Below are 22,492 nucleotides of genomic sequence, written 5' to 3'. Positions count from 1 at the left end.
CCTGAAAAGGCCTGTGGAATCCTTGGGCTGCCGGGTTAGCACTTCTCAGATATCGCTGAGCTCCGGCTGGAGGCAGGAGCCGACTGGTGGTGGCGGGGGGCGGCGGGGGGTTGACCCTGGTCAAGCCCCAGATAGAGCTAGACAGGAGAACCCAGGTTGGCTGTCCCATGGAGGGAGGTCTTGGGGACAGAAGAGAGAGAGAGGGAAGGCGCCCGGGTAAGAACTCTGGGCAGGATTAGGTCCAGGCAGCAGTGTCTGTGTAGTAGTTTGTAAATGTAAGTTTAAGGGCCTGGGGGTGACTGAAAGGGTCTGCAGGGGGTTCTGTCTGTATGTGTACAAACTCAAAAGCATTTCAAACCCCTGCTTTGCTACTACTAACTGGGAAACCTTGAGCCAGTTATTAACCTATCTGGGACTCAATTTTTCTCATCTGGAAAATGGGGGTGCTCATGGTAGTGACCTACTTCATTGGGTAATTCTGAGGATTGCATGACACATGTCTAAGTGCTTAGCAAAGCACTTGGCCTGCAAGGACAGGGGAGTTCAAATGTCACAGGCATGAGTGTTGTAGCTACCCTCCGTGGACATTGCATTCCCAAGCAGTGGGCTGCTGCCAGGCACCCTCCCCTGCGCAGAGGGCTTTGTTTGCACTACCCTCAGTGCTATTGACAAGGCTGCAGGGCAGATAACATCACCTCTGTGCTCTGAGGCCACGCTGCCCGGAGCCACACAGCTGGCGAGAGTCCGAGCTTGGACTAGACCCTGTGTCTAGGTAACTCTGATAACGGTGTCATCAATAATAACAGCAGTGATGATCATGATAACATCCATACCAGCAAGGAGGATGACAACTGACCTCTACTTGTCCACTCATCCCGCACTCTGAACACTTTCCGTGTACTCCTCTCTAGTTTGCAGATGAGGAAGCAAAGGCTCAGAGAAGCAAATGAGTAATCTATGAACCGAAGCAGCCTGGCTCGAGTCTGGAACCACTGCACTGCACTTCCCCCATGTGGGTCTCTCTCTCTCTCTCTCTCTCTCTCTCTGTCTCTCTCTCTCTCTGTCTCTCTCTCTCTCACACACACACACACACACTCGACACTGGTACCCTTTTCCTGCCCAGCCCCATGGTTCTCCCACTTTGCTCAGAGGGAGTGGAGCAGCCAGGGGAGCTGGCACTGTCCGCTCCTTGGGCGCTGTCTCCACCCCCGGGCTCATGGAAGCAGGTGTCTGCAGAGGGCACAGGGGCACCCTGCCAGGGGGTGTGGGTACCTGTGTCCCCTGCATCTGTGGCACTTGGGCACTTTCTCTGGGTTCCCATGAAGAAGAAGAAGTGACTAGGTCATAGATAACCCACCCCTGAGCGCCCCCGGGGGAACATGGCGTCCATCCCCCTCCCCTGCAGCCCCCCGCCCCCGCCTTGCCTGAGGAGGCTATTTCTGTCCCAGGCGGGAGCCGTGTGCAAACCCTGCTGACCCAGAGAGCAGCTAATTCCCATCTCAGATGTGTTTCTGGCAACTGGACGCCTGCTTCCAAGGGAGGAAAAGAAAAGTCAATACATTTTTGTGGGGGGCGAAGGCAGCAAAGTAGCTGGGAGCATGGAGATGGGGTGGAATCTGCCCCCCAGTGTATTCCCCAAAGAGAGAATATATACAATGTACCACATATGTATTTTAAAGATATTATGTTAACTTGATAGTTAAGATAATGGCAAAAAGACCTTGGAGAACACTCATGAAAGTCACAGTGAAAGGCGCGTGGGGAAGAAGGGCAAGGGTGACCGACTCATGTTGCAGGCTCCCAGCCCCTCCCAAGGCCCCCAGAGAAAGAACCTGGTCCTGCCTTCCAAAATTGCACACAGAAGAGCCAACATGTTTTGAGAGCCTATTGTGTGCTCACAACAATGCAAAGGAGTAGGGACTAGAATCATCCCCATTCTACAGATGAGAAAACTGAGGCACGGAGCAGTGATATGACTGCCTCAGGATGTACTGCCTCTGCTGCCATGAAAACTCACTGCATTATATTTGTTTGATCAAAGTCTGTCTCTGCCAGGCTGAAACTCCCTGAGGCTCCTTGCTCTTGTGAGCGCTGTGAGGGGCTCAGTAAATGTCTATTCACTGGAAAATAAAGTTGACAGAGGGCAGGGGGTAGACCAGTAGCCTCTTAAGTCCCTTTCAACAGGGCTATGGGAAGAAAACCAAGTGGAACAGGGAATTCTATGGGGAAAAAAAGAGTCAAATGCCCCCTCCAGAGCAATAGGGGACATGCGTCTGAGGTTTGGGAGCACAGGGTCTATTAAAATCCCACTTATCAGACAAGAAAAAACAGCTCATAAGATTTATGTTCCTAGTTAGGCCTAGAAGCTCAGAGACGTGCACCCTGCTCTTTGTTCTGCATCCTCTTGCCACGGAGGTGGAGGACAGCATCATGGGAAGAGTCCCTGTCCCCCAGTGGGCCTCCCCAAGCCCTGCTTCAGCCTTGGTCACCGGAGTCCTATACTGTGCCCCAGCCTCAGTTTCCTTATCTGCAACGTGGGGATGCAGCAACAGTTCTCACTTCCATGACGATTCTGTTAGGTGATGTCCTTCTAAATGTTCAGCACGGCGTGGGTCTAACCTGGAGGCCTGAGGTCCCTGGTGCTGGCTGAAGGTGGCACCCTCAGGGGCCCAGAGGCTGAGCTGAGGCTCCCCCAACCCCTGCTCCCCAGGTCCTGAACCTCTTCTTGGCCCTGCTCCTGAGCTCCTTCAGTGCCGACAGCCTGGCAGCCTCAGATGAGGATGGAGAGATGAACAACCTGCAGATCGCCATTGGGCGCATCAAATGGGGCATCGGCTTCGCCAAAGCCTTCCTGCTGGGGCTGTTGCATGGCAAGGTCCTGAGCCCCAAGGAGATCATGCTCAGCATTGGGAGGCCCGGGGCAGCAGGGGAGGCAAAGGAGGCCGGGGAGGGTGCTCCCGAGGATGAGAAGAAGGAACCACCGCCCAAGGAAGATGACAAGGACCTAAAGGACAATCACATCCTGAACCACGTGGGTCTGACTGATGGGCCTACCCCCAGCATTGAGCTGGACCACCTCAACTTCATCAACAACCCCTACCTGACCATCCACGTGCCCATCGCTTCCGAGGAGTCCGACCTGGAAATGCCAACTGAGGAGGAGACTGACACCTTCTCAGAGCCTGAGGATGTCAAGGTGAGCCCATCACAGACCCTGGCTTCGGGGCTCAGGAGTCAGATAGACACAGTTTCACATTTTTGTGTGACCTTAGACAAGCCTCCATTTCTTTGTCCATAAAATGGGGGGAGTGGTACCTACCTTGTGTCATTGTTGTGAGCATTAGATGATATGATCTGTGTAAAGCACAGTGAGCTCTTTGTGAATGGTGACTGTTATTACTATTATTTACACAATTATTATGACCTGCCCTGCATGTCCTAATACTGTAGCCTCCGCTTGTCACTCCCACCCACAATTCCACCTGGGCTCCATCTCACCAGCAGGTGGCGCTCTTGGACAGGATGGTCTTTACTGTCACACCTCTACTCCGGGGCTGGAACCCTGGAGTCCTCTCCGTAGCCCACTCTGCGTTCTTGTCATTGTTACCTATTTCTGTTTAGACCCCACCTGGGGCTGGTCCCTACCTCCCAGTGTGGGCCAAAGTGCCAGGTTGGGCTGGAGACTCTGAGGAGGGGTGCAGCAGGCCGATGAGTTTGGGTTCGGGAAGAGAGAGCCTCAGCAGGAGCCCTGGCCCACCCACCCAGCCTGTGCAGGAGGCCTGCTGCTGGGCTGAAAGGTACTCTCCTGCTGCCCGTCCCCTGCCAGACTGGCTAGAGACTGGTGGTCTCCCCCAGAAGCTCAGGCTGACGCTGGAGCCTTGCCTAGGCCTCTGGAGAAGCTGACTCTGAGCCCCTCACCCACCCTCTGGTTCTGGCAGGGGAAGAACTAGCATAAGCAAGGGCTGGGACCCCTGCCCACCTCCACCCTATCCGTCCTGGGCCCCGCTGGACACAGGAGCCTGAGTGAACTTTGCCCTGAAAGTTCTTGACTTCTTATTCCCCCCAAATATGTGGCATGCTGACTTACCAGGGGGCTGAGTGCCTGCCAAGCTATAAATACCCAGGGAACTATGGCACGGACCTCGGTATGAGGAGCAGGGCTGGGGGAGGGCTGGAGAACACCCAGGACCCAGGCTCTGGATACTCTTCAAAGGGAGGCAAGCGCTACTCCAAAGGGGATTATGGGAGTCGGGGTACACGGGCGGTGCAGAAAGTCACTGGATGCTCTGGCTGACCTGATGCCTCGTGCCTCGATTTCCCTTCCTGTCAACCTGGCACAAGGAGCCCCCTGGTCTTTTGATCACCATTCTGGATCCAGAGCTGGCTTCTCTGTCTTACTCTGCCCGGGCCTCACCCCCAGCCATGAAGAGGCCTCCTCAAGACAGGGCAGCCCGGCCAGGTCAAAGAACTAGCCTCCCAACAGGTTCCCTTGGCCCCATGCTGGAGCTTCAGCTGGGAAAAATTGTCCGTCCTTCCTGGAATACTCAGCCAAACAGCCCCTGGAGACAGGAAGGCTCAGGCCTGGCAACATCACGTGCTGTTATCTGGGGTCGTGGCAGCCTCAATCTGTCCTGACCCTCATTCATGCCCCCTCACAAGTGTCTTCAGGCATCTTACCCCTGTGCTGACCTCCTCATGCCTCCGCATGCTTCCCCATGCTTCCCCGAACCCGCAGCTGGCTAAGCCACCCCCAGCCACCCCCCAGTCCTCCTGTCCCCCAGAGCCGTTCCTTCGCTGAGGCCCTCACATGCCTCATCATGTCCTCACTGCCTCTCCCCGGGCCTCAGCCCTGCCCTGCTCCAAATCTAAGTGCCACGAGAGCAGAACCACTGCTGACTTGGTCGCTGTGGTTCCTCTGCGCCAGCCACCGTGCCAGCATCGGCATCGTAATTCACGGTTGAGTGAGTGAGGGAGTGAATGAATGAGTAGGTCTGCCCTACGCTCTCTTTCCCCTCTCCCTGTGGTTTCTCACCCTGAGCTCCTCTGCCCAATCTGAGAGGAGGACCCAGGGGTCACATGACCCTGTGGCCCCTGCAGAAGCTGCCACAGCCCCTCGACGGGGAGTCCTCGGTCTGCAGCACAGCCGACTACAAGCCCCCCGAGGAGGACCCTGAGGAACAGGTGGAGGAGAATGCCGAGGGGGAGCAGCCTGAGGAGTGCTTCACTGAGGGTGAGCCCGCCTGCGCCGTCCCCACCTTGCCTGGTGTCCCGCCCCCCGCCCCACGGCACCCAGCCAACCCCAGCCCCTTGTTCTTTGGGGACCTCTCGGGACTTGCGCCTCACCAAAAGCATGCGGGGCCTTTTCTCCCTGATGCTACTCTGCCCTGCAGCACCAGGCAGGGGTGTCAGAGCTGGGGGGCCCCCCAGCCCTGACCTGAGCCTTAAGTGCGTGCAGTGGGCAATGGCAGCGCCCCGGGGCTGCCGTGCAGAATCCTGGCAGGGCCCAACATGGAGCAAGTTCTCAGGAAAGGCTGCTCTAAGACTGCCATCTTCCTCAGCTTCATCTTCAGGGAGAAAGGCCTACTCAGACAGCTCCGGAGAAACGTTTTTGCCCACAGAGCCCAGGCTGTGCGGAGTGAAGGCTGCCTGGGCAGAGTGGGGGAAGAGAGGGACAGCTGTCAGTTACAGTCCCTGGGCTGATGGCCTACATCCCTGCAGGTCTTTCATCTGTGTGTTCATTCCTGGAAGCAGTTGACACATAGGTGGAATAGGCCTGAGGCCATTTGAGGGAGGGGCTGGACCCATTTCCAGCCAGCGGTGGGGGACCTGAAGCCAGGTGTTGGGAGGAGGTGGGGCCCTTGGGTCCGGAGAGCAGTGAGATGCAGGTCTGGAGGGGCCGTCCTGGGAAGGCGGTGGGAGCTCGCTCACAGAGCATCTGGAAGCAGCCTTCAAGCCCGTGACGTGGTGCTCCCTTTGCTCCCCAAGCCTGTGTGCGACGTTGGCCCTGCCTCAACGTGGACATCTCCCAGGGCCGCGGGAAGATGTGGTGGACCCTCCGCAGAGCGTGCTTCAAGATTGTTGAGCACAACTGGTTTGAGACTTTCATTGTCTTCATGATCCTGCTCAGCAGTGGAGCCCTGGTAGGTACCACGCTGGGGGACGGGCATGGGCAGAGGCAGGTGCCAAGCCCAAAGCAGGCCTGCTGGAGCTCCCTCCTTCTCACACCGTGGGAGGGACGCAGCCTGGACGGTCTCCAACCCAGAGCCCAAGAGGAGTTCTCCCATGGGGAAGCTCGCTCGCACGGGGAGTCTGGGAGAAGCCGCCAGCCTGGCCACTGTGCCAGTCCCCTGGGAACCAGCAGCATCAGGCAGGGCGGGGGATGTGGCTGCTGTCCCAGCCCCCCGGGTTCTGGCCACCCACCGTGCTGGTGCCCCCAGGCCTTCGAGGACATCTACATTGAGCGGCGGCGCATCATCCGCACCATCCTCGAGTACGCCGACAAGGTGTTCACCTACATCTTCATCATCGAAATGCTGCTCAAGTGGGTGGCCTACGGCTTCAAGGTGTACTTCACAAATGCCTGGTGCTGGCTCGACTTCCTCATTGTGGATGTGAGTTCGGCCCCAGCCCCGCAGCCAGACCCAGAGGCCACCCTTGTGGCTGAGGACCTTAGGAAGCCCCAGCCCAAGGCGCAGCAGCTACTGGAGGCCACACAGTGCATCAGACCCCCAATCTGCGCTCCCTCACAGAGACTGGCCTCCCAGCTCCTCCAACACAGCCTCACGGGGAAGAGGAATAATGGGCTGGGGGACCCCTGTCTCCTGGGAGGGAGAGGGGAGCATTGGGGGCAAGAGAACAAGTAGGAGAGTTACTTACTATCCTTGCCAATATCTGTGGAGGATTTTGTATCCTCTTTAATGAGCACGCAGGCCTCCCATTTAATTGATGACATTATTGAGATGGAGCCCAGGCAGGACAGTTTCCAGCAGACAGAGCCACCCACTAGGCACAGGGTCTGGGAGAGATACCTTAGAGCTGAGAGGCTAGGAAGGCCCCTGTGGGGTGGTCCTGTCCTCTAGGACTGTGTCCCTGGGCTTAGGTAGAGCCGGGAACCCTGCGGTCCATGATATCCCCCCTCCTCAAACTTTCTCTTTGCAGGTCTCCATCATCAGCCTGGTGGCCAACTGGCTGGGCTACTCGGAGCTGGGACCCATCAAATCCCTGCGGACGCTGCGGGCCCTGCGTCCCCTGAGGGCACTGTCCCGATTCGAAGGCATGAGGGTGGGTGCTGAGGAGGGCTCTGAGTGGGATTGGAGATTGGGGGAGCAGCTACCACAAGGCAAGGTGCAAAGGTCACATGTCTGTGCTCCCATCATCACCAAGAGAAGCAGAGGGCTTGGCTCACGGCCTGCTGAAGGCCAGGTTTGGGGGCCTGAGACACCATCCTGCACCAGCCCGTGTCCATTCCTGCCCTTGGTCCTGCTCCTTAACTCATCTCTACCTCCACTAGGGGGCAGCAGAGGCTATGGCAGCTCCCAGGAGGGCATTAGGCACCATTGCAGGGAGAGGCAGACAGAAAGCAAGTGTAGATTTATGGGTGTCTCTCCCCAGCTCAGACTGGGGCTCCCCAAGGCTCTGAGACTCAAGCAAGCAGGAAGACTTGTGCTTGGGGCTCTGAGCCTTCTGGCCCTGGAGCTCAGGGTCATGCCAAGTTAGGAAAGATCCCCTCAGGCCCCTGAGGGTGGAAATGACTGGTAAACACAGGGTTTGGGCAAGACAAATGGGATTTCCACAATGAAGGGAGGTCTATTGGGAACAACACCTGCACCAGAGGCGCAAATCTCCATGAAGCATCTGGCTGCAGGCCATCAGTGCCCTCAGCCCAAGTGGCTCCCTCCCACTCCTACAAGGGGCCAGAGAGTGTGGGGCCCTCCCAACCCGAGTGGGGGACCCCCCCAGGGGGAAATGACTTGCCCATGGCCACACAGCTGCTTGGTGCCCCAGTCAGGAAGAGAGCCGCCTTGGCATCACCAGGCCTGTGCCACCCGCTGTGTCTGGAAGTCATCCTCCTTGAAAAGAGACAATTCTCAAATGTGACTCAGCCTGAACTAGTAAGGTTGGCCTGCATGGCCAGGGCTGGTAGGGCAGAGGGCTCTGGTCCCAGGGCTCAGTGGCTTTCAACACCCTGGCGTCTTCTTTTCTGTGTCTGTGCCTCTAACCCGGTGAGCAGATGAGCAAGGTCACGGAGGCTGAGTTTCCTACGGGGGCTGAGGGAAGAGTGTTTGTCTCTTGCCTGGTGACCCATAGCCGGGCTGCTTCCAGAGAAGCCCAGCAGCCCGACTCTGGGCTGAGGGCTCCAGCCAAGCAGAGAGCCCTCTCCAGCCCTGCTCTTGGCTCCCCCCCCCCCCCACCCATACAGCCCAGCAGACTCCTCCCCAGGCCTGGCTCAGAGTGGCCGTCCTCCAGGGAACCTTTCCTGAATAGCCACACTTGGCCCTTCCTAGTCTCCTGGTTAGTATAGGTGGGGAGCTGTCTCCCAGAGGAGACCAGGTTTCCTCCACCTGCCTGAGAGATTTGGCAGTGACTCCCTCCTCGGCGCCCCCAGGTGGTGGTGAATGCCCTCCTAGGAGCCATCCCCTCCATTATGAACGTGCTGCTCGTCTGCCTCATCTTCTGGCTCATCTTCAGCATCATGGGCGTCAACCTGTTTGCTGGCAAGTTCTACTACTGTATCAACACCACCACCTCCGAGAGGTTTGACATCTCTGAAGTCAACAACAAGTCCGAATGTGAGAGCCTGATGTACACGGGAGAGGTCCGCTGGCTCAACGTCAAAGTCAACTATGACAACGTGGGTCTGGGCTACCTCTCCCTCCTGCAGGTGGTAAGTGTGACCCCCTGGCTCTGCACGGACCTATCCCCTGCAGGTATCCCCTGTCTTCTGTTGTACCTGAACCCATTGCCACTACTCACTAGGGGGCTGCCCACCCCGCTTCCAGGGCCGCGGGACCCTGGAGTAGTGTCTAGACCTCTCTGCCCTCTATTTGATGCCTGCCCCGTGGGGCTGTGGGCAGGTAGCCTATGGGGAGGACCAGGCTGGATGACAGAGGCAGCAAGCGGCCCCTCCCCTCACACCTGACCACACTCTCTCAGGCCACCTTCAAAGGTTGGATGGACATCATGTATGCAGCTGTGGACTCTCGGGAGGTGAGTGGGGGTCGCTGAGATATGGCGGGTGAGTGAGTCAAGGGGGAGGACTCAGACCAAAGGCACGGTGACATATTCTGTCCATCGACTCCCCTATCCCCATGCCACCTCCTCGGGAGCCACTGAGACTCTGAGGGTGGATGGGTCCACCTCTGGGCCCCAGGCCCACCTGCCCACAGTGGGACAGGGAGCATAGAGGAAGCCAGTATGTGTCCCCAAGCCCACCCAGCACACCCCGTCCTGTCCTGTGGCCCCTGCAGCAGGAGCAACAGCCGCAGTATGAGGTGAACCTCTACATGTACCTCTATTTCGTCATCTTTATCATCTTTGGGTCCTTCTTCACCCTCAACCTCTTCATTGGTGTCATCATTGACAACTTCAACCAGCAGAAGAAGAAGATGAGTATCCAGCCCCGCCTTCCCTGGGCCCCTCCACGCCAGGCACCCTCCTTCCTTCCTTGGTCCACTCAGCTCTTCACAGTTCACCAACGCTGCCTCAGCACCCACCTTACTGTCGCTGGCAGTGTGGCTGAGGCAGCAAATCTGGGTTCAGATCCCACTGAGCATCCCCAAACCTCAGTTTTCTTATCTATAAAATAAGGGTGATGCTACCTACCTTTCTGGGTCATTCTGAGGACCCAATGAGATACTGATGGAAAATGGCCCCAAACAGGCTGTGAGGCAGCATAGGTCCCCTTCCCTCAGCTCCCCCGTCCTCTCCCCTCCATCAACCCCCATCTCTGGCCCCTCCAGTTCCCCTCCCCCTTTCCACTCAGTCCCCCTGCTGGGGTGGGGGCTGCTTTGAGAATGATACCTGAGGAGGGAGGTCCTGGCGGCAGAGAAGGGGGACCCCTCAAACTTACAGACCCCATCCCACTATACTTTGGAGGGAAAGACATCTTTATGACAGAGGAACAGAAGAAATACTATAATGCCATGAAGAAGCTTGGCTCCAAGAAGCCTCAGAAGCCAATTCCAAGGCCCCAGGTACCTGCTTTCTGGGCCCCTCTTTCTGCAGCCTGTACCAGGCTTCTGCCTGAGGGGACCACAGGGCCAGAGTGAAGCCTGTGCTCTGCCTGCCAGGCTATGTCCCTGGTGTTATGCTGGGTTCACCTGCAGGGAGGCTGGGCCTACCTGTCAGGAGGGCTGACTCTTTGTAACTGTACAAAGTCATTCTGTACAAGCAGCAGCCACCTGCTAAACTCAGTCGCTGGCTTACCCCTCACTTGCCCTGCATAGACCCCCAGTGTCCACTCACCTCCTTAGTTGGTGCCTTCTGGGCAAGGGACCCTAGAAGGGGAAAGAAGAGGATGGCCAGACACCCTCCGCAGTGAGCAATGCCCTGGGGAAAGGGTGAGGGGCTATGTGGGGACCTGGACAGGTGGAAAGGTCTCAGAGTGAGAGAAGATGCCCACAGACCCCATCAAAGGGCCTGGTCTGAAGCTTCTGCCCTCCGTTTCCTGGCCAACACCTCCCCCCCCGCCCCATCATGTTATCCTGTGTCTCCTGCCTGTGTCTGTCCTGCTTGGGCCCTGACCACTCCCCCACTATGCACCAACTTGTGTCCCTGCTTTCCCATCCGTGTTGCAGAACAAGATCCAGGGGATGGTGTACGACTTTGTGACAAAGCAGGTCTTCGACATCACAATCATGATCCTCATCTGCCTCAACATGGTCACCATGATGGTAGAGACAGATGACCAGAGCCAGCTGAAGGTCGACATCCTGTACAACATCAACATGATCTTCATCGTCATCTTCACGGGGGAGTGCCTGCTCAAGATGTTCGCTCTGCGTCATTACTACTTCACTGTCGGCTGGAACATCTTCGACTTTGTGGTTGTCATCCTGTCTATTGGGGGTGAGCAGGGCCGGCTGGGCTGAGTCTTTCAGGAAGGCTGGGGGCTCCCATCCCTGTGCACACACAGCTGCTCATGCGCCTGGCATGCTTACACCCATCATCACACATACATACATGTGTATATACCTGCCATTCAGACTTCATGCATCAAGGTACATATGGGTGAGCTCACAGGCAGCCTGTCACCTGCGCACACCTGAATACACCTCAGGGAACATTTATTTGACAAGTAGATGCACACTCAGGTATCCATGTGCTCAGTGAAAAACTGGACAGTTCCAGTATCCATACACACTGGAGAAGTGCACAGACAGGCGTGTACTTAGGATAGTAACTACCAACCATTTATTGAGCATTTACTATTTGCCTGACACTGTGCTGTGCCCTTTATAGGCATCAACTCACTAATTGTTCATAACAATGCCTCCATTTTACAGATAAGGAAACTGAGTCACAAATGTCAAATGACAGGCCCAGAGTCACACACACAAAGCTGTCCTCCCTCCCTCTCTCATCTATGGCACTTGCAAACAGCCTTGGGAACGGGCCTTACCTTCACCCCATCAGCTTTGGTATATCTCACCTCCATCCAACTGTGTTGGGACAGAGATGTAACTCCTGGCTCCAAGACGCCTAGAAAGGCCCAGCCTAATGATGGATGCAATCAGGGCTGTGCTCCAAGGATTGAGCACAGCAGGCCAGGCCCCCTTGAGCCCTGCATGACCCCCACTCCCTAGCCCAGCCTCCCACCCTAGGACAACAGTCCTTACCACCTCCTCCCTGCAGGTCTCGCACTCTCTGACCTGATCCAGAAATACTTCGTGTCCCCAACACTATTCCGTGTGATCCGCCTGGCCCGTATTGGGCGTGTCCTGCGGCTGATCCGAGGGGCCAAGGGCATTCGGACGCTGCTCTTTGCCCTCATGATGTCACTGCCTGCCCTCTTCAATATTGGCCTCCTCCTCTTCCTGGTCATGTTTATCTACTCCATCTTTGGCATGTCCAACTTTGCCTATGTCAAGAAGGAATCAGGCATTGATGACATGTTCAATTTTGAGACCTTTGGCAACAGCATCATCTGCCTCTTCGAGATCACCACATCGGCTGGTTGGGACGGGCTCCTCAACCCCATCCTCAACAGCGGGCCCCCCGACTGCGACCCCACCCTGGAGAACCCGGGCAGCAGCATCAAGGGTGACTGTGGCAACCCCTCCATCGGCATCATCTTCTTCTGCAGCTACATCATCATCTCCTTCCTCATCGTGGTCAACATGTACATTGCCATCATCCTGGAGAACTTCAACGTGGCCACTGAGGAGAGCAGCGAGCCCCTCGGTGAGGACGACTTTGAGATGTTCTACGAGACATGGGAGAAGTTCGACCCTGATGCCACGCAGTTCATCGCCTACAGCCGCCTCTCCGACTTCGTGGACACCCTGCAGGAGCCGCTGAGGATCGCCAAGCCCAACAAGATCAAGCTCATCACGCTGGACCTGCCCATGGTGGCAGGGGACAAGATCCACTGCCTGGACATTCTCTTCGCCCTGACCAAAGAGGTCCTGGGTGACTCAGGGGAGATGGACGCCCTCAAGGAGACCATGGAAGAGAAGTTCATGGCAGCCAACCCCTCCAAAGTCTCCTATGAGCCCATCACCACGACCCTCAAGAGGAAGCATGAAGAGGTATGTGCCATCAAGATCCAGAGGGCCTACCGCCGACACCTGCTTCAGCGCTCGGTGAAGCAAGCATCCTACATGTACCGCCATAGCCAGGACGGTAGTGGGGATGCGGCCCCCGAGAAGGAAGGGCTGATTGCCAACACCATGAGCCAGCTGTATGGCCACGAGACTGGGAACAGCGGTGTGCAGGACAAGGGTGAGGAGAGGGGCTCCACGGGGGACACTGGACCTGCCATGGGGCTCACGCCCATCAGCCCCTCAGACGCTGCCCTTCCCCCCTCCCCCCCTCCGGGGCAAACAGTTCGCCCAGGGGTCAAGGAATCTCTGGTCTAGCAGGAGGTGGGCTGGCCAGCAGAGGCTTCCCACTCGCTGCGGGAGCTTTGAGCTTTGAGTCTGGGACTGACCCGGCCCCCTGTCGGGGGCAGGATGTGGCCATGCTGGGGCTAACACTCAGGCCAGAGCCCTCGTAACCCCGGGCCATGGAAAACAGGAGTTGTAAATCTGAGGCTCCACGCTGGGCCTGAGGCCTCTATGATCTTGCCTTCAAGTTGCTCTCACCTCCTCATGGACCCTGCTGCCCCTCTTCTCTGCATCGGGGGGCCATCAGGACATCAGAATCTCTGTCCCTCACTTGAGGGGCCCCCCTACCATGGAGGGATTGGCTGCCCTCCTGTCACCAGAGTCTTAAGGGCTGCTGGCCTCTCCCTAGGAAGTGGCTCAGGCCCCCTGGGCCCACCAAAGACGTCTTAACCACAGTGAGAGCAGACACCTGAGCCCAGCGCCTGCCAGCCTCGGCAGCTCTGGGATGCAGCCTCATCCGCCAGCTCAGGAATTCCCTGGTAAAGGGAAACGTCGCTGGTCTGATTGGCCACTGGATCCTGGTGCATCAGGCTGAGGCTGTGGTCCCTCAAACCACTTCCTGGTGTGCCCACTATCCAGACCTCCACTCCCCTGGCTGGCCCCTGGGGGAAAAGCACAAGGGAGGAATCCACTTGGGAACCGACTTGCTCTGGGAAGCACAGACGGGTAGTATACGCTGCATCCACCAGAGTATCACTGCACTGGGGGCTCTTCTTGGCCTGAGCACCCAGACCTGGGTGGGGGTCAGGGACCCCGGCACTCAGGAGAAAAATTCTTGTTCCCTCCTCCCTTCCTTACTCCTCATCCATCCACACTCCTCCTAAAAATGATCCTAAGGATGTTATAGTTGAGCCCATGTTAGAGATTCCACACTGGGCCGTGTCCAGCCTGCCTGGCTCAGGCCCAGCGTTCCAGCTTCCTGCCGCCTGGAAAGCAGGGCGGCCCTTTTGCTGGCACAGAGGATGCGGGCACAGCAGGGCCAGGCCTCCGCTGGCTCCCGGAGAACAGGCAGAGGCTGAGCTTGGAGGAGGGGGTCACTGGATTGATTCACTTGTGTGTATGTGCTCAGGTGTGTGAACCATCGCGTCCCATGATGCCTGCACATGCGTGTGTGTCTGGGTATATTTGTGTAAACATGTGTCGGTGTGCCTGGCAGTGTCCGGCTGGTGTGTGTGTGTCTTCTGTGGAGGCCTGTCCGTGTGAGTGTGCCTGTGTTGTGAGTCTGTGTATGAGTGTGAATATGTGTGTTAAGGTCTGGTCCCTGCTGGCCTTAGTTCCTCTTCTTTTTCTTCTTGTTTCTTGTGAACAGTTTGATTAAAACTCAGGAAGCAGCAAAACCTCCAAAACAACACGTGTGTGTGCTCACACATGCCCGCAGGCCAGAGCCCTCCCTTCTGCCGGCCCCGCCTGGGCATCCCCCTCCGCTCCCTGTGACCCCATCATTCTCCCTTTTGCTGGCTGTTTTTGTCACACCCTTGCCCCAGCCCTGCTCCACGTCTCCTGCCTGTGTCTTCTGTGGAAAGGGTCCCCACTCCATCCAGCTCTTCCTTCAGAGGTTCATCCTATGGGGCAGGGGCTGCCTCTTCCCCGACCAGCGCCCTGCCCGCCACCCTACCCTCCTCGGGCCCCGGACTGGCACAGCCCCAAGAGCCTGCGTATCTGTCGGACTGGGTACACTGTGTGCAGACTATAGAGCCTCCCACTGGCTGTGCCCACTCCGCACCTGCGGGCTCACACCAATTCACACCTTGTCCAGGTAGGAACAGGCCCAAGACAGGCTAGTAGACAGGCCCCTTTGTACAGTTCTTACAATAAATCTCCACCTCATGCCTGACACATGCGCTTCTTCCTTCCGCGGCTCCAAGCACGGATGTCAACGGGGGCTGAGGGCAGCAGGGAGCCAGAAGGACTGGGGGGGATTGGAGCCCACTAAGACTCGAGGAGTCTGAGGGGGGTGAGGAATGGCCCCAACTCCCTCCTCTGGTCCTGTATGGTTCTCTCCTGCCCCCCTCTAAAAGGCCTGAACTGCAGCTGGAGTCCAAGGGGTCCGCTGAGGTCAAGGGTCACATCCCTCCCTCTGTAGCAGGTGGCAGCACACCTTCTGCTCACCTGTGACGGCGCTCAGGAACTACGCGCTGGGACCCTGCATCCCCGGCCCTCCTCTCTGGAAGCCCCTTCACTTCTCTGCCCCCACTCCCAGAGGCCCCGGGGTGCCCATGGGGCACATGGTTTGTCCCCTCCCTCTCCTCAGAGTTACTATCCCCTCCCCCCAGGACCCTGCCTCTGGTCCCCTACCCGAGAGCCCAGGGTCTCCTGGGCCTCTGACAAAGAGTAATATGCAGTGAGCTTGGTCTGTAATCCCAGTGGGTGAAATATAATTTTGTATATAATCTTGTTTTCTGCCACTTGATTTCCGTGCCCCTTTTTCCCTGAGTCTTGAAGGACAGAAGGAAGAAAAGGCAAGCTACTGAGCAACGTAGACGACGTAGGCTGACGTTTCAGGGCCAGCCCCACTCCCCGGGCAGCAATGCCCCACATCACTTCTGGGGGGCCATGCCCCCAGCTGCCTCGCTGAGCAAACAAGGATTGCCTGCCAGGCTCACCACTGCCCTACGAAGAACATGTTATTATGATGATTTCTATTCTACATAAATGAAGAAACTGGTCTCTGAAAGGTGAAGAATGGGTGTTGCTTAACTGGGCATGTGAGGCAGAGAAATCTGCTTTGTGAGACACAGTCCCTCCCACTGCAGGGCCTTTAGCGCCCCCGGTCCACAAATGCCAGTGATGCCGACCAATCCTTAAATGGCCACGATGTGTATCCAAATGCTCCCTGAAGTGGAGAGGGACAAGCCTCATTGAGAACCACCAGGTAATTTGGGGAGACTTTCTAGCTGGTACACAGTAGGGCCAGGATTCAAACCTGTATCCTGTTAGCCAGCAAGCATCCTCCTGGTAACAGAACAAACAGCCCAGGAATATAAACCTCACCTGAGGTCAGCTGGGGAACCGAGCGGAGCCAGTATGAGTGGGCTGGGGGAGGGGCAGAGGTCTGAGCCCTTCTTTTCAAACTGAGGTTCTACTACCCTCACCCATCTTCCCACAGTTGCCAAGGGTCCCTCTTGCTTCCCCAACCCCCTGCACCCCTTTTCCCCTCTCCCAGCACCCTGTGTCCTATTTTGATGCTGCCTTCCTGGCAGGGTGGAGCCCGCCAGATGTCGGGATGCGCAGCCCAGGGGAGCCAGGGGCAGAGGTCTCATGTTCCAGGAAAGAAAAGGCGTCACAAACCCCAGACAGAGCTTGGTACTGTTGTCACTGGGGAGGGAACAGCACGGACCCAACAATGACAAATAACCCTGTAGGCGGTGGGCCCCTCTGCCCCACCCCCTCTTGAAAGCAGATCCCTGCCTGGCATAAATGGGAATGAGTCCAAAGGACACATCTGTGGCCCTGACCCCCCACGGGGGGTGTGGATGTGTGTGTTTGGAGGATGCCAACTGCCCCCCAGCCTTTGTGCCCCTTATAGTCACCCTGGGCCCTAGGACCAGCTTCTGAGCAGGCCCCATGCCACACAGCTTGGGCAACACCCGCATGCTAGCACACACATGCACATGTACATGCATGTGCCCCAAGCCTTCCCCAATTATCCTCCCACCTTTGGAGGACACGAGCCCCAAAGCTAACCAAGGCCTAAATCACCAGGAGGTACTCTGCGAGAGGAAGACACCCCTGGATTGCCCCCCATTCCGCTGGGGAATTCTCCAAACATCCCTACCGATACCAGGGCCCTGTGGTCCTCAGGCTGACCTCAGGTGACGTTTACAATCCTGGGCTGTTTGTTCTGTGAACTGAACATCTGACACCTTTTCAGGGAAATGTTTTTTCATTTGCAACATCTGGAAACAGCAAGAACATCTGGGGCCGCCAGGAACAAGCAGCTCCGTGGAGGGATAAAACCTTAACCCTCCTGTCCCCGCTTATGGTAGTGCTGGTCCTGGCCCCTGCTCCCCAGGGGGCCCCCCTGTGCCAGGTGGGGCCTCTGTCTAGGGCCGAGAGGCAGCACCCAGGCCTCCGCCTTCCTCACCACCAACCCTGGCGTGGGAGGCGGGTCCACATCTCCCTGAATCCAAACAGACCCACCAGCAGCACAGGCTGTTTGAAAAAGGAGGGTGGTCAGAGAATGAGATTCAACATCTTTCTTCTCTTCCTGGGGGCTAGGAGAACAGAGAAAGAGGGGACGAGACAGAAAAGGGGCTGCCAGGAAACCTAAGTCCGGGGTCGGGCTCAGCTGCTCGCTCAGGTTCGCAGGCGGACCAGGTACCGCTGTGCAGGTTGTGTGCTGCACGGGGGCGCCACCACCGCCTCGCAGGGGCTCAGCCTGTGTCTGGCCGGGGGCACAGAGTGGAGCTTAGACAAGCTCCTGATCACCGTGGTTCCACCCACCTTTCTGCTGACTGGTGAGATAAAGCCAGAGAGCCTTTCAGTTTCAGAGCCTGGAGCCTCCCCAGGCTTCGCCTCCTGTCTGTCCGCCACCCAAAGATGCCTGGAGCTGTGGACAACGCCTCAGTGCCCTGCGAGTCCCCTGAGCTGAGTGGTGGGTTTTCCCTTAGCCATTTCCACCTAAGTCCATCCCTGTCAGCAGCTCCCAGCAAAATCTCCCACCAAGTGAGGGAGGGAAGCCTCACGCCAGGGCCTGGACCAAATCTTCTCCTGAGCAGCAGCCACACTTAGCCTCCTCTTGCTCAAGAACCTCCGTGGCTGCCTTATTCCACAGGGTCAAATTTCCACCGACCTCTAACATGGCTGCCTGCACTCCAGCCAAAAGGCTGTGCTCTGGGCCCCTCCTGGTGCCTGGCCTGGGTCCATAGCTGCCCCCTATTCTCTAGTTCATCTACAAGACCCATGTGTGTTCAGCTAAGTGCCTGGAATCTAGACTTCAGGATGGGAGGCTAGCAGGCCCTAGGGTGGCCATGGGGTGGAGTCACACAGAGGAACACACAGGCTGCCCTGAAGACTCAGAGGTCCCAGCCCCCAGGGATGACCACCGTAGACCTGAACTGTGGTGCCCAAGCTGGGGTGACTTTTGAGCCTTAGCAGCACAGCTGACAAAAGAGCCCGCCCTTCCCCAGGCTCCCCAGAGAGCTGGTGCCTCCCCTGGGTCCCGATTTGCATGGCAGGAAGGGGCCTGGTGGGGAAGAGGCAGGGAGGGGACAGTCTATAGCCCAGGCAGTTACACGTTTTCCCCGCAGGAGCCTTCGTTGTCATCATCAGGGGCTTGGGATCAGAGACGGAGCGGTGACCATGGCCGGGCTGGAGTTGTCCCCTGTGCCCAGCAACTGGCTGCTGGTGCTGCTGATGCTTCTCTCAGGTACAAGCCCCCTTTGACAGGGCCTGCTGTTTTTACTCTGTCTCTCTGTTTCCGCTGGTTCTGTCTCCGGCTCTCTGCACTCTCCTCCTGTCTCTCACACTTTCGGCCTCCAGACTCCCTCTGACTTCTGCCCTAGGGCCTGGGTCTGTGGGTATCACAGCCAGGCTGACAGGCTCAGGGGTCTGCGCCCCCAGCCCCTCTCTGGCCTGCAGGTGTGAGGCTGAGCTAGGCCTGCGGGGCTGGTGGTTCTGACTGCGGAAGAGCCAGACCAAGGAGGAAGAGAGGAGTGTGGTTCACCCACTGAGGACCTGTGTTGGGGGAGGCAGGGGAGAGGCTGCTGCCAGTGAGACCCTGGAACATACATATTCCAGAAATGGTGCCTCCAGAAAAAGAAGGGAGAGCTCTTTAGCTGTACCTTCCCTCTGGTCTTATCCAGGTGCCTGCTCAAGGCAGGAGGGGGCCGGGAGATAGATCACACCCGACTCCTGTCTCTCCAAGCAGGGCTGGGGAGGGCTGAGGGGTCTTGAAGCCGCTGTCGGGGAGGAGGAAATGGGAGGAAGAGGGTCTGGGAATTTAGATGGCGGAAGGTGTGCAGGGGTGGGGCAGCCAGCCTCAAGGAGAGGACCTGACCGGGCTCCGCCCACTTCCTCCAAACCTGCAGGTGAGACCGCCTTCGCAAACAAAACAGTGGACCAGGCCCTGATTTACAAAGGTCAGCAAGTTCTCCTGATCCTTCTGGGGGCAAGGATGCCTATGTCCAATGTCAGTCACTGTCCTTACGACTGTCCCTTGTGCCCTTGTCCTCTTGGTCTCCCCATCCAGAGCTCCCATCTCTAGGCCTCCTTAGGGTCTCCCTCTCCAAGGCCTGGCTTTGAGGTCCCTTGCGGGGCTCCAGCCCCGCCCCCTGCCAGTTGTCATGTTCCTTAGACAGGAGTGTCTCAAGCCCTATGACTGAGGGGCTGAGTTAGTCAAGCTGGGGAGTCAGACTCAGCCCTAGAAGGAGCCCATAACCTTAGGGGCTCTGATAGCACACAGGGGCTCAGGGTTCCCTAGGGGGCCACTCAACAGATGGTGAGACACGGGGGAGGCTTCTTAGAGCAAGTGGGCGGGGAGAACATGCCAAGTGAGAAAGAAGGTTTAGGAATAAAAAGTGGAGCCAGTCCACACAGGCCAGTGGAGGAAGGTGATGGAGGAAAGAGGGTTAGGGGAGTCAATGCGGCGAGGGCCTCAATTGCCAGGCTACGGATTTGTGGGGAGCCCCTAAGGATTTCGGGCTGGCGCAGGGTGGCCCAGGGCAGGGAGGGGTGGGGGCATGGGCCAGGTCCTCTCATGCCCCCGGGCGTGAGGCCTGGGTCAGGCTGCTGTAATGGGCATGGAAAGGAATCAGAAGGTTCCAGAGCCCTTCTAAAGGAAAAGCAAAGGTCAGGAAAGGGTGAGGTGCAGTGGTTTGGACTGTGGTCTCTCACATGGCTCCACTCCCCCGCACCTCTGCCTCATGATTGTCCTATACCCTGAGAAGCAAGGACAGACCAAGGGGGCTGAGCCAGGGGTAAGTGCCACCCAGGGTGGGGGCCCATGGTGAGGCTAGCAGTTGGGAAGACACTGGGTGGGATTTCGATCCAGGCCTTGGCTCCCACAGGAGGCTCTTGTTCCAGTATCTGGCAGTCCCCACGTTTCGTGGCCAAGAAACGAGGTGCCGTGGTGAAAATAAACTGCAACATGGAGATCAAGGGCAGCGTGAGCTGGCTATGGAAGCAGGACATGAACTCAGAGGCCAAGGAGCTGGCTCCGGAACAGGACCGCATCCTGCAGACCCACACCTCTTCAAATGCCACCCTCATCATTCAAGGCATCCAGTTTCAGGACAACGGCATCTACTTCTGTCAGCAAAAGTGCAGGAATGGGGACACTGATCAGAGCTGCGGCACTGAACTTCGAGTCCTGGGTGGGTGCAGAGACTGCCCTCCAGCCAGGGGGGCTGGGAGAGTGAATGGGGCCACAAGGTGTTCATGGAGCCACCCACACCCCACCCCAGCCCAGCCTGCCACCTGCGAAGGGCCGCATGGTAGAGATGGCCATGGCCCTAGAGCACCCAGGGGGGCCGCTGAGAAAAGGTCCCGAGGGGTGCAGGCCCAAAGTGGGGCCCCGGCCTCATCATCCCTGTCCCACGTCCCACCAGGGTTCAGCACCTTGGCCCAGCTGAAGCGACGGAATGCGCTGAAAGATGGCATCATTATGATCCAGACCACACTCATCATCCTCTTCATCACTGTGCCCATCTTCTTGCTGCTGGACAAGGTGACCTTGGGGAGTGGGGAGGCCGCTGTGGGGCAGGGTCTCCATCTGCCCAGCCCGGAGTCTGTCCATTGACTCACCTGTTCCTTTGCTCCTTCACTCATTCAGTTGTTCTTGCAGAGTTCACCTCACCCCCTGACCCCTGGCTCCTCACCCCTGACCCCTGACCCCAAGCCAATCCCTCTGGCTCTCCCCAGCCTGGCCCACAGTGTATGGGGTAGGGGAAGCCAACACTCTGCTCTCCATCTCTTGCCCCACCAGGATGACAGTAAGCCTGGGATGGAGGAAGACCACACCTACGAGGTGAGGAGCAGGCAGACCTCCAGCTCTGAGGGCCATCGGGGTGGTCTGCAGCACCGTCTGCTGGTGTGGTTGGGGGGTGGACAAAGCCTGAGCTCCATTCCATATCTACAGGGCCTGAACATTGACCAGACAGCCACCTACGAGGACATAGTGACCCTGCGGACAGGGGAGGTGAAGTGGTCGGTGGGTGAGCACCCAGGCCAGGAGTGAGAGACCGGCCCTCCCCTCGCCCCTGGGCACCGCCTGCTGGGCCCGCAGTGACTGCTTCAGAGCCGCCTGGCTCCCAGTCCATCCCTTTTCCTTGGACCCCCTGTTGGCCTCCAAAGCTGGCCTGCCAGATCTGCCTGCCCCTCCAGCCCCCAGTCCCCAGCCCTTGCCAAAGGGACTGGAGTAGAAGGGCCACTGGGCAGTGATTTGGGGCAGGGAGTTCTCTGGGGATAGACTGGACCCAGTCTTTCAGGGTGCTATGCAGGGATCCACGCCACGGTCAGGACAGAGAAGGCACAGACTTGTCTGGAACCTACAAACGGACTACAGCTTCCCGTGAAGCCTGGGAAGGGCCGAGGCCCAGCCCCACTTGGCCACAGATGGGCCACCGAGAGCTTCGTTCCTATCCTACCCTCTCCCACCCCAGGGGGCTCCTAGCCTTGAGCCCATTCTCCCACAGAATAAACAATGTGTCTTAAGAAACCACACCCAGGCTTGTGACATCTATGGGTATGGGGTGAATGAGAGTATCTGAGCACAAATATTTGGGCACCTGTGGGACTATGGGATGTGGGAGGGGACAACTGCACGAGGCTCATGGGCCTCTCCTGGACTCACTCGCTGGTTCTCTCTGAAGGTCCAGCTGGGACCTGTAGTCATGTCCTCCTTTATTCCTGTGCTCTGGGCCCCGCGCAGCTGGAAAAAGGCTGATTGAATGGGCCTCCTCCTCAGTGGGGCTGCTCTCATCCTGCATTTCCTGCAGCCGACAAGTAGTACTTGAGTCCTGCTCTGTAGGGCAGGGGTCTCAGCCCTGAAGGAGATTTCCCTCCCCTGCCCATCCCAATCCTGCTGTCCTTCAAGGCCCTCCACCTACGGGAAGCCCTCCCAGAGTGCCCCAGTCCCTGCCCAGTCCTTGTTCAGACCCTAGCCTCTGCCGCTCTGGCTTAGCTGCAGCCCTGTGCTGCCCACACTAGCCTTGTTTTCCAGTTAAACCAGAAGCTGCCTGAGGGCAGGAGATCCCCTGCCTCTACCACACCCCCCACCGCACTGGCCCCCACCAAGCCTGGAAATTTTTGTTGTTGTTGTTTGACAAAGAGCCAGGTAAGAGAGACTCCTAAAAAGGGAGGCTTTGTGGTGGTAAACTTTGGGTTGGGGGAGGGGGGGCTTAGTCAGGTGACCCCCTCATTTTCCAATCATCACATAGAAGTCTCCT

The 22,492-nt window shown here is 57.7% G+C and overlaps 2 protein-coding genes across 3 annotated transcripts in view; both read left to right on the top strand.

Moving 5' to 3' along the window:
- SCN4A (sodium voltage-gated channel alpha subunit 4) overlaps positions 1 to 13,119 on the top strand; it is a 41,797-nt gene extending 28,678 nt beyond the window's left edge. Inside the window, exons 16-26 of the mRNA XM_054573015.1 lie at positions 2,711 to 3,196; positions 5,098 to 5,230; positions 5,986 to 6,140; positions 6,438 to 6,611; positions 7,159 to 7,281; positions 8,606 to 8,884; positions 9,154 to 9,207; positions 9,468 to 9,605; positions 10,089 to 10,193; positions 10,797 to 11,067; positions 11,854 to 13,119. Coding sequence (XP_054428990.1) covers positions 2,711 to 3,196; positions 5,098 to 5,230; positions 5,986 to 6,140; positions 6,438 to 6,611; positions 7,159 to 7,281; positions 8,606 to 8,884; positions 9,154 to 9,207; positions 9,468 to 9,605; positions 10,089 to 10,193; positions 10,797 to 11,067; positions 11,854 to 13,079 — 3,144 coding nt within the window. The 3' untranslated portion in view covers positions 13,080 to 13,119. The remainder of the gene's footprint in view (positions 1 to 2,710; positions 3,197 to 5,097; positions 5,231 to 5,985; positions 6,141 to 6,437; positions 6,612 to 7,158; positions 7,282 to 8,605; positions 8,885 to 9,153; positions 9,208 to 9,467; positions 9,606 to 10,088; positions 10,194 to 10,796; positions 11,068 to 11,853) is intronic.
- A 5,288-nt stretch (positions 13,120 to 18,407) lies between these two features.
- CD79B (CD79b molecule) lies at positions 18,408 to 21,282 on the top strand. Of its 2 annotated transcripts, XM_054572912.1 has the most exons (6): positions 18,408 to 18,474; positions 19,136 to 19,186; positions 20,114 to 20,419; positions 20,654 to 20,772; positions 21,031 to 21,072; positions 21,184 to 21,282. In XM_054572912.1, the coding sequence occupies exons 1-6, from the start codon at positions 18,408 to 18,410 to the stop codon at positions 21,280 to 21,282; spliced, it is 684 nt and encodes a 227-aa protein (XP_054428887.1). The 2 variants fall into 2 exon arrangements, with proteins under 2 accessions (XP_054428887.1, XP_054428888.1); XM_054572913.1 differs by lacking the exon at positions 19,136 to 19,186 and having other exon boundaries at positions 20,066 to 20,419.
- Positions 21,283 to 22,492: the final 1,210 nt, after the last annotated feature.

This window comes from Pteronotus mesoamericanus, unplaced genomic scaffold (assembly GCF_021234165.1).
Source record: "Pteronotus mesoamericanus isolate MK-2021 breed Mesoamerican mustached bat unplaced genomic scaffold, CSHL_Meso_final contig_246, whole genome shotgun sequence".
Taxonomy (NCBI): Eukaryota; Metazoa; Chordata; class Mammalia; order Chiroptera; family Mormoopidae; genus Pteronotus; species Pteronotus mesoamericanus.
Note: the sequence above shows the minus strand (reverse complement) of the source record. Positions and strands in the feature narration are given on the sequence as shown.

Coding starts and splice junctions, on each gene's coding strand:
- CD79B (XM_054572912.1), top strand. CDS start 18,408: ATGGCCGGGCTGGAGTTGTCCCCTGTGCCCAGCAACTGGCTGCTGGTG. Junction 19,187..20,113: donor CCAGGCCCTGATTTACAAAG/GTCAGCAAGTTC, acceptor TGGCTCCCACAG/GAGGCTCTTGTTCCAGTATC. Junction 20,420..20,653: donor CACTGAACTTCGAGTCCTGG/GTGGGTGCAGAG, acceptor ACGTCCCACCAG/GGTTCAGCACCTTGGCCCAG.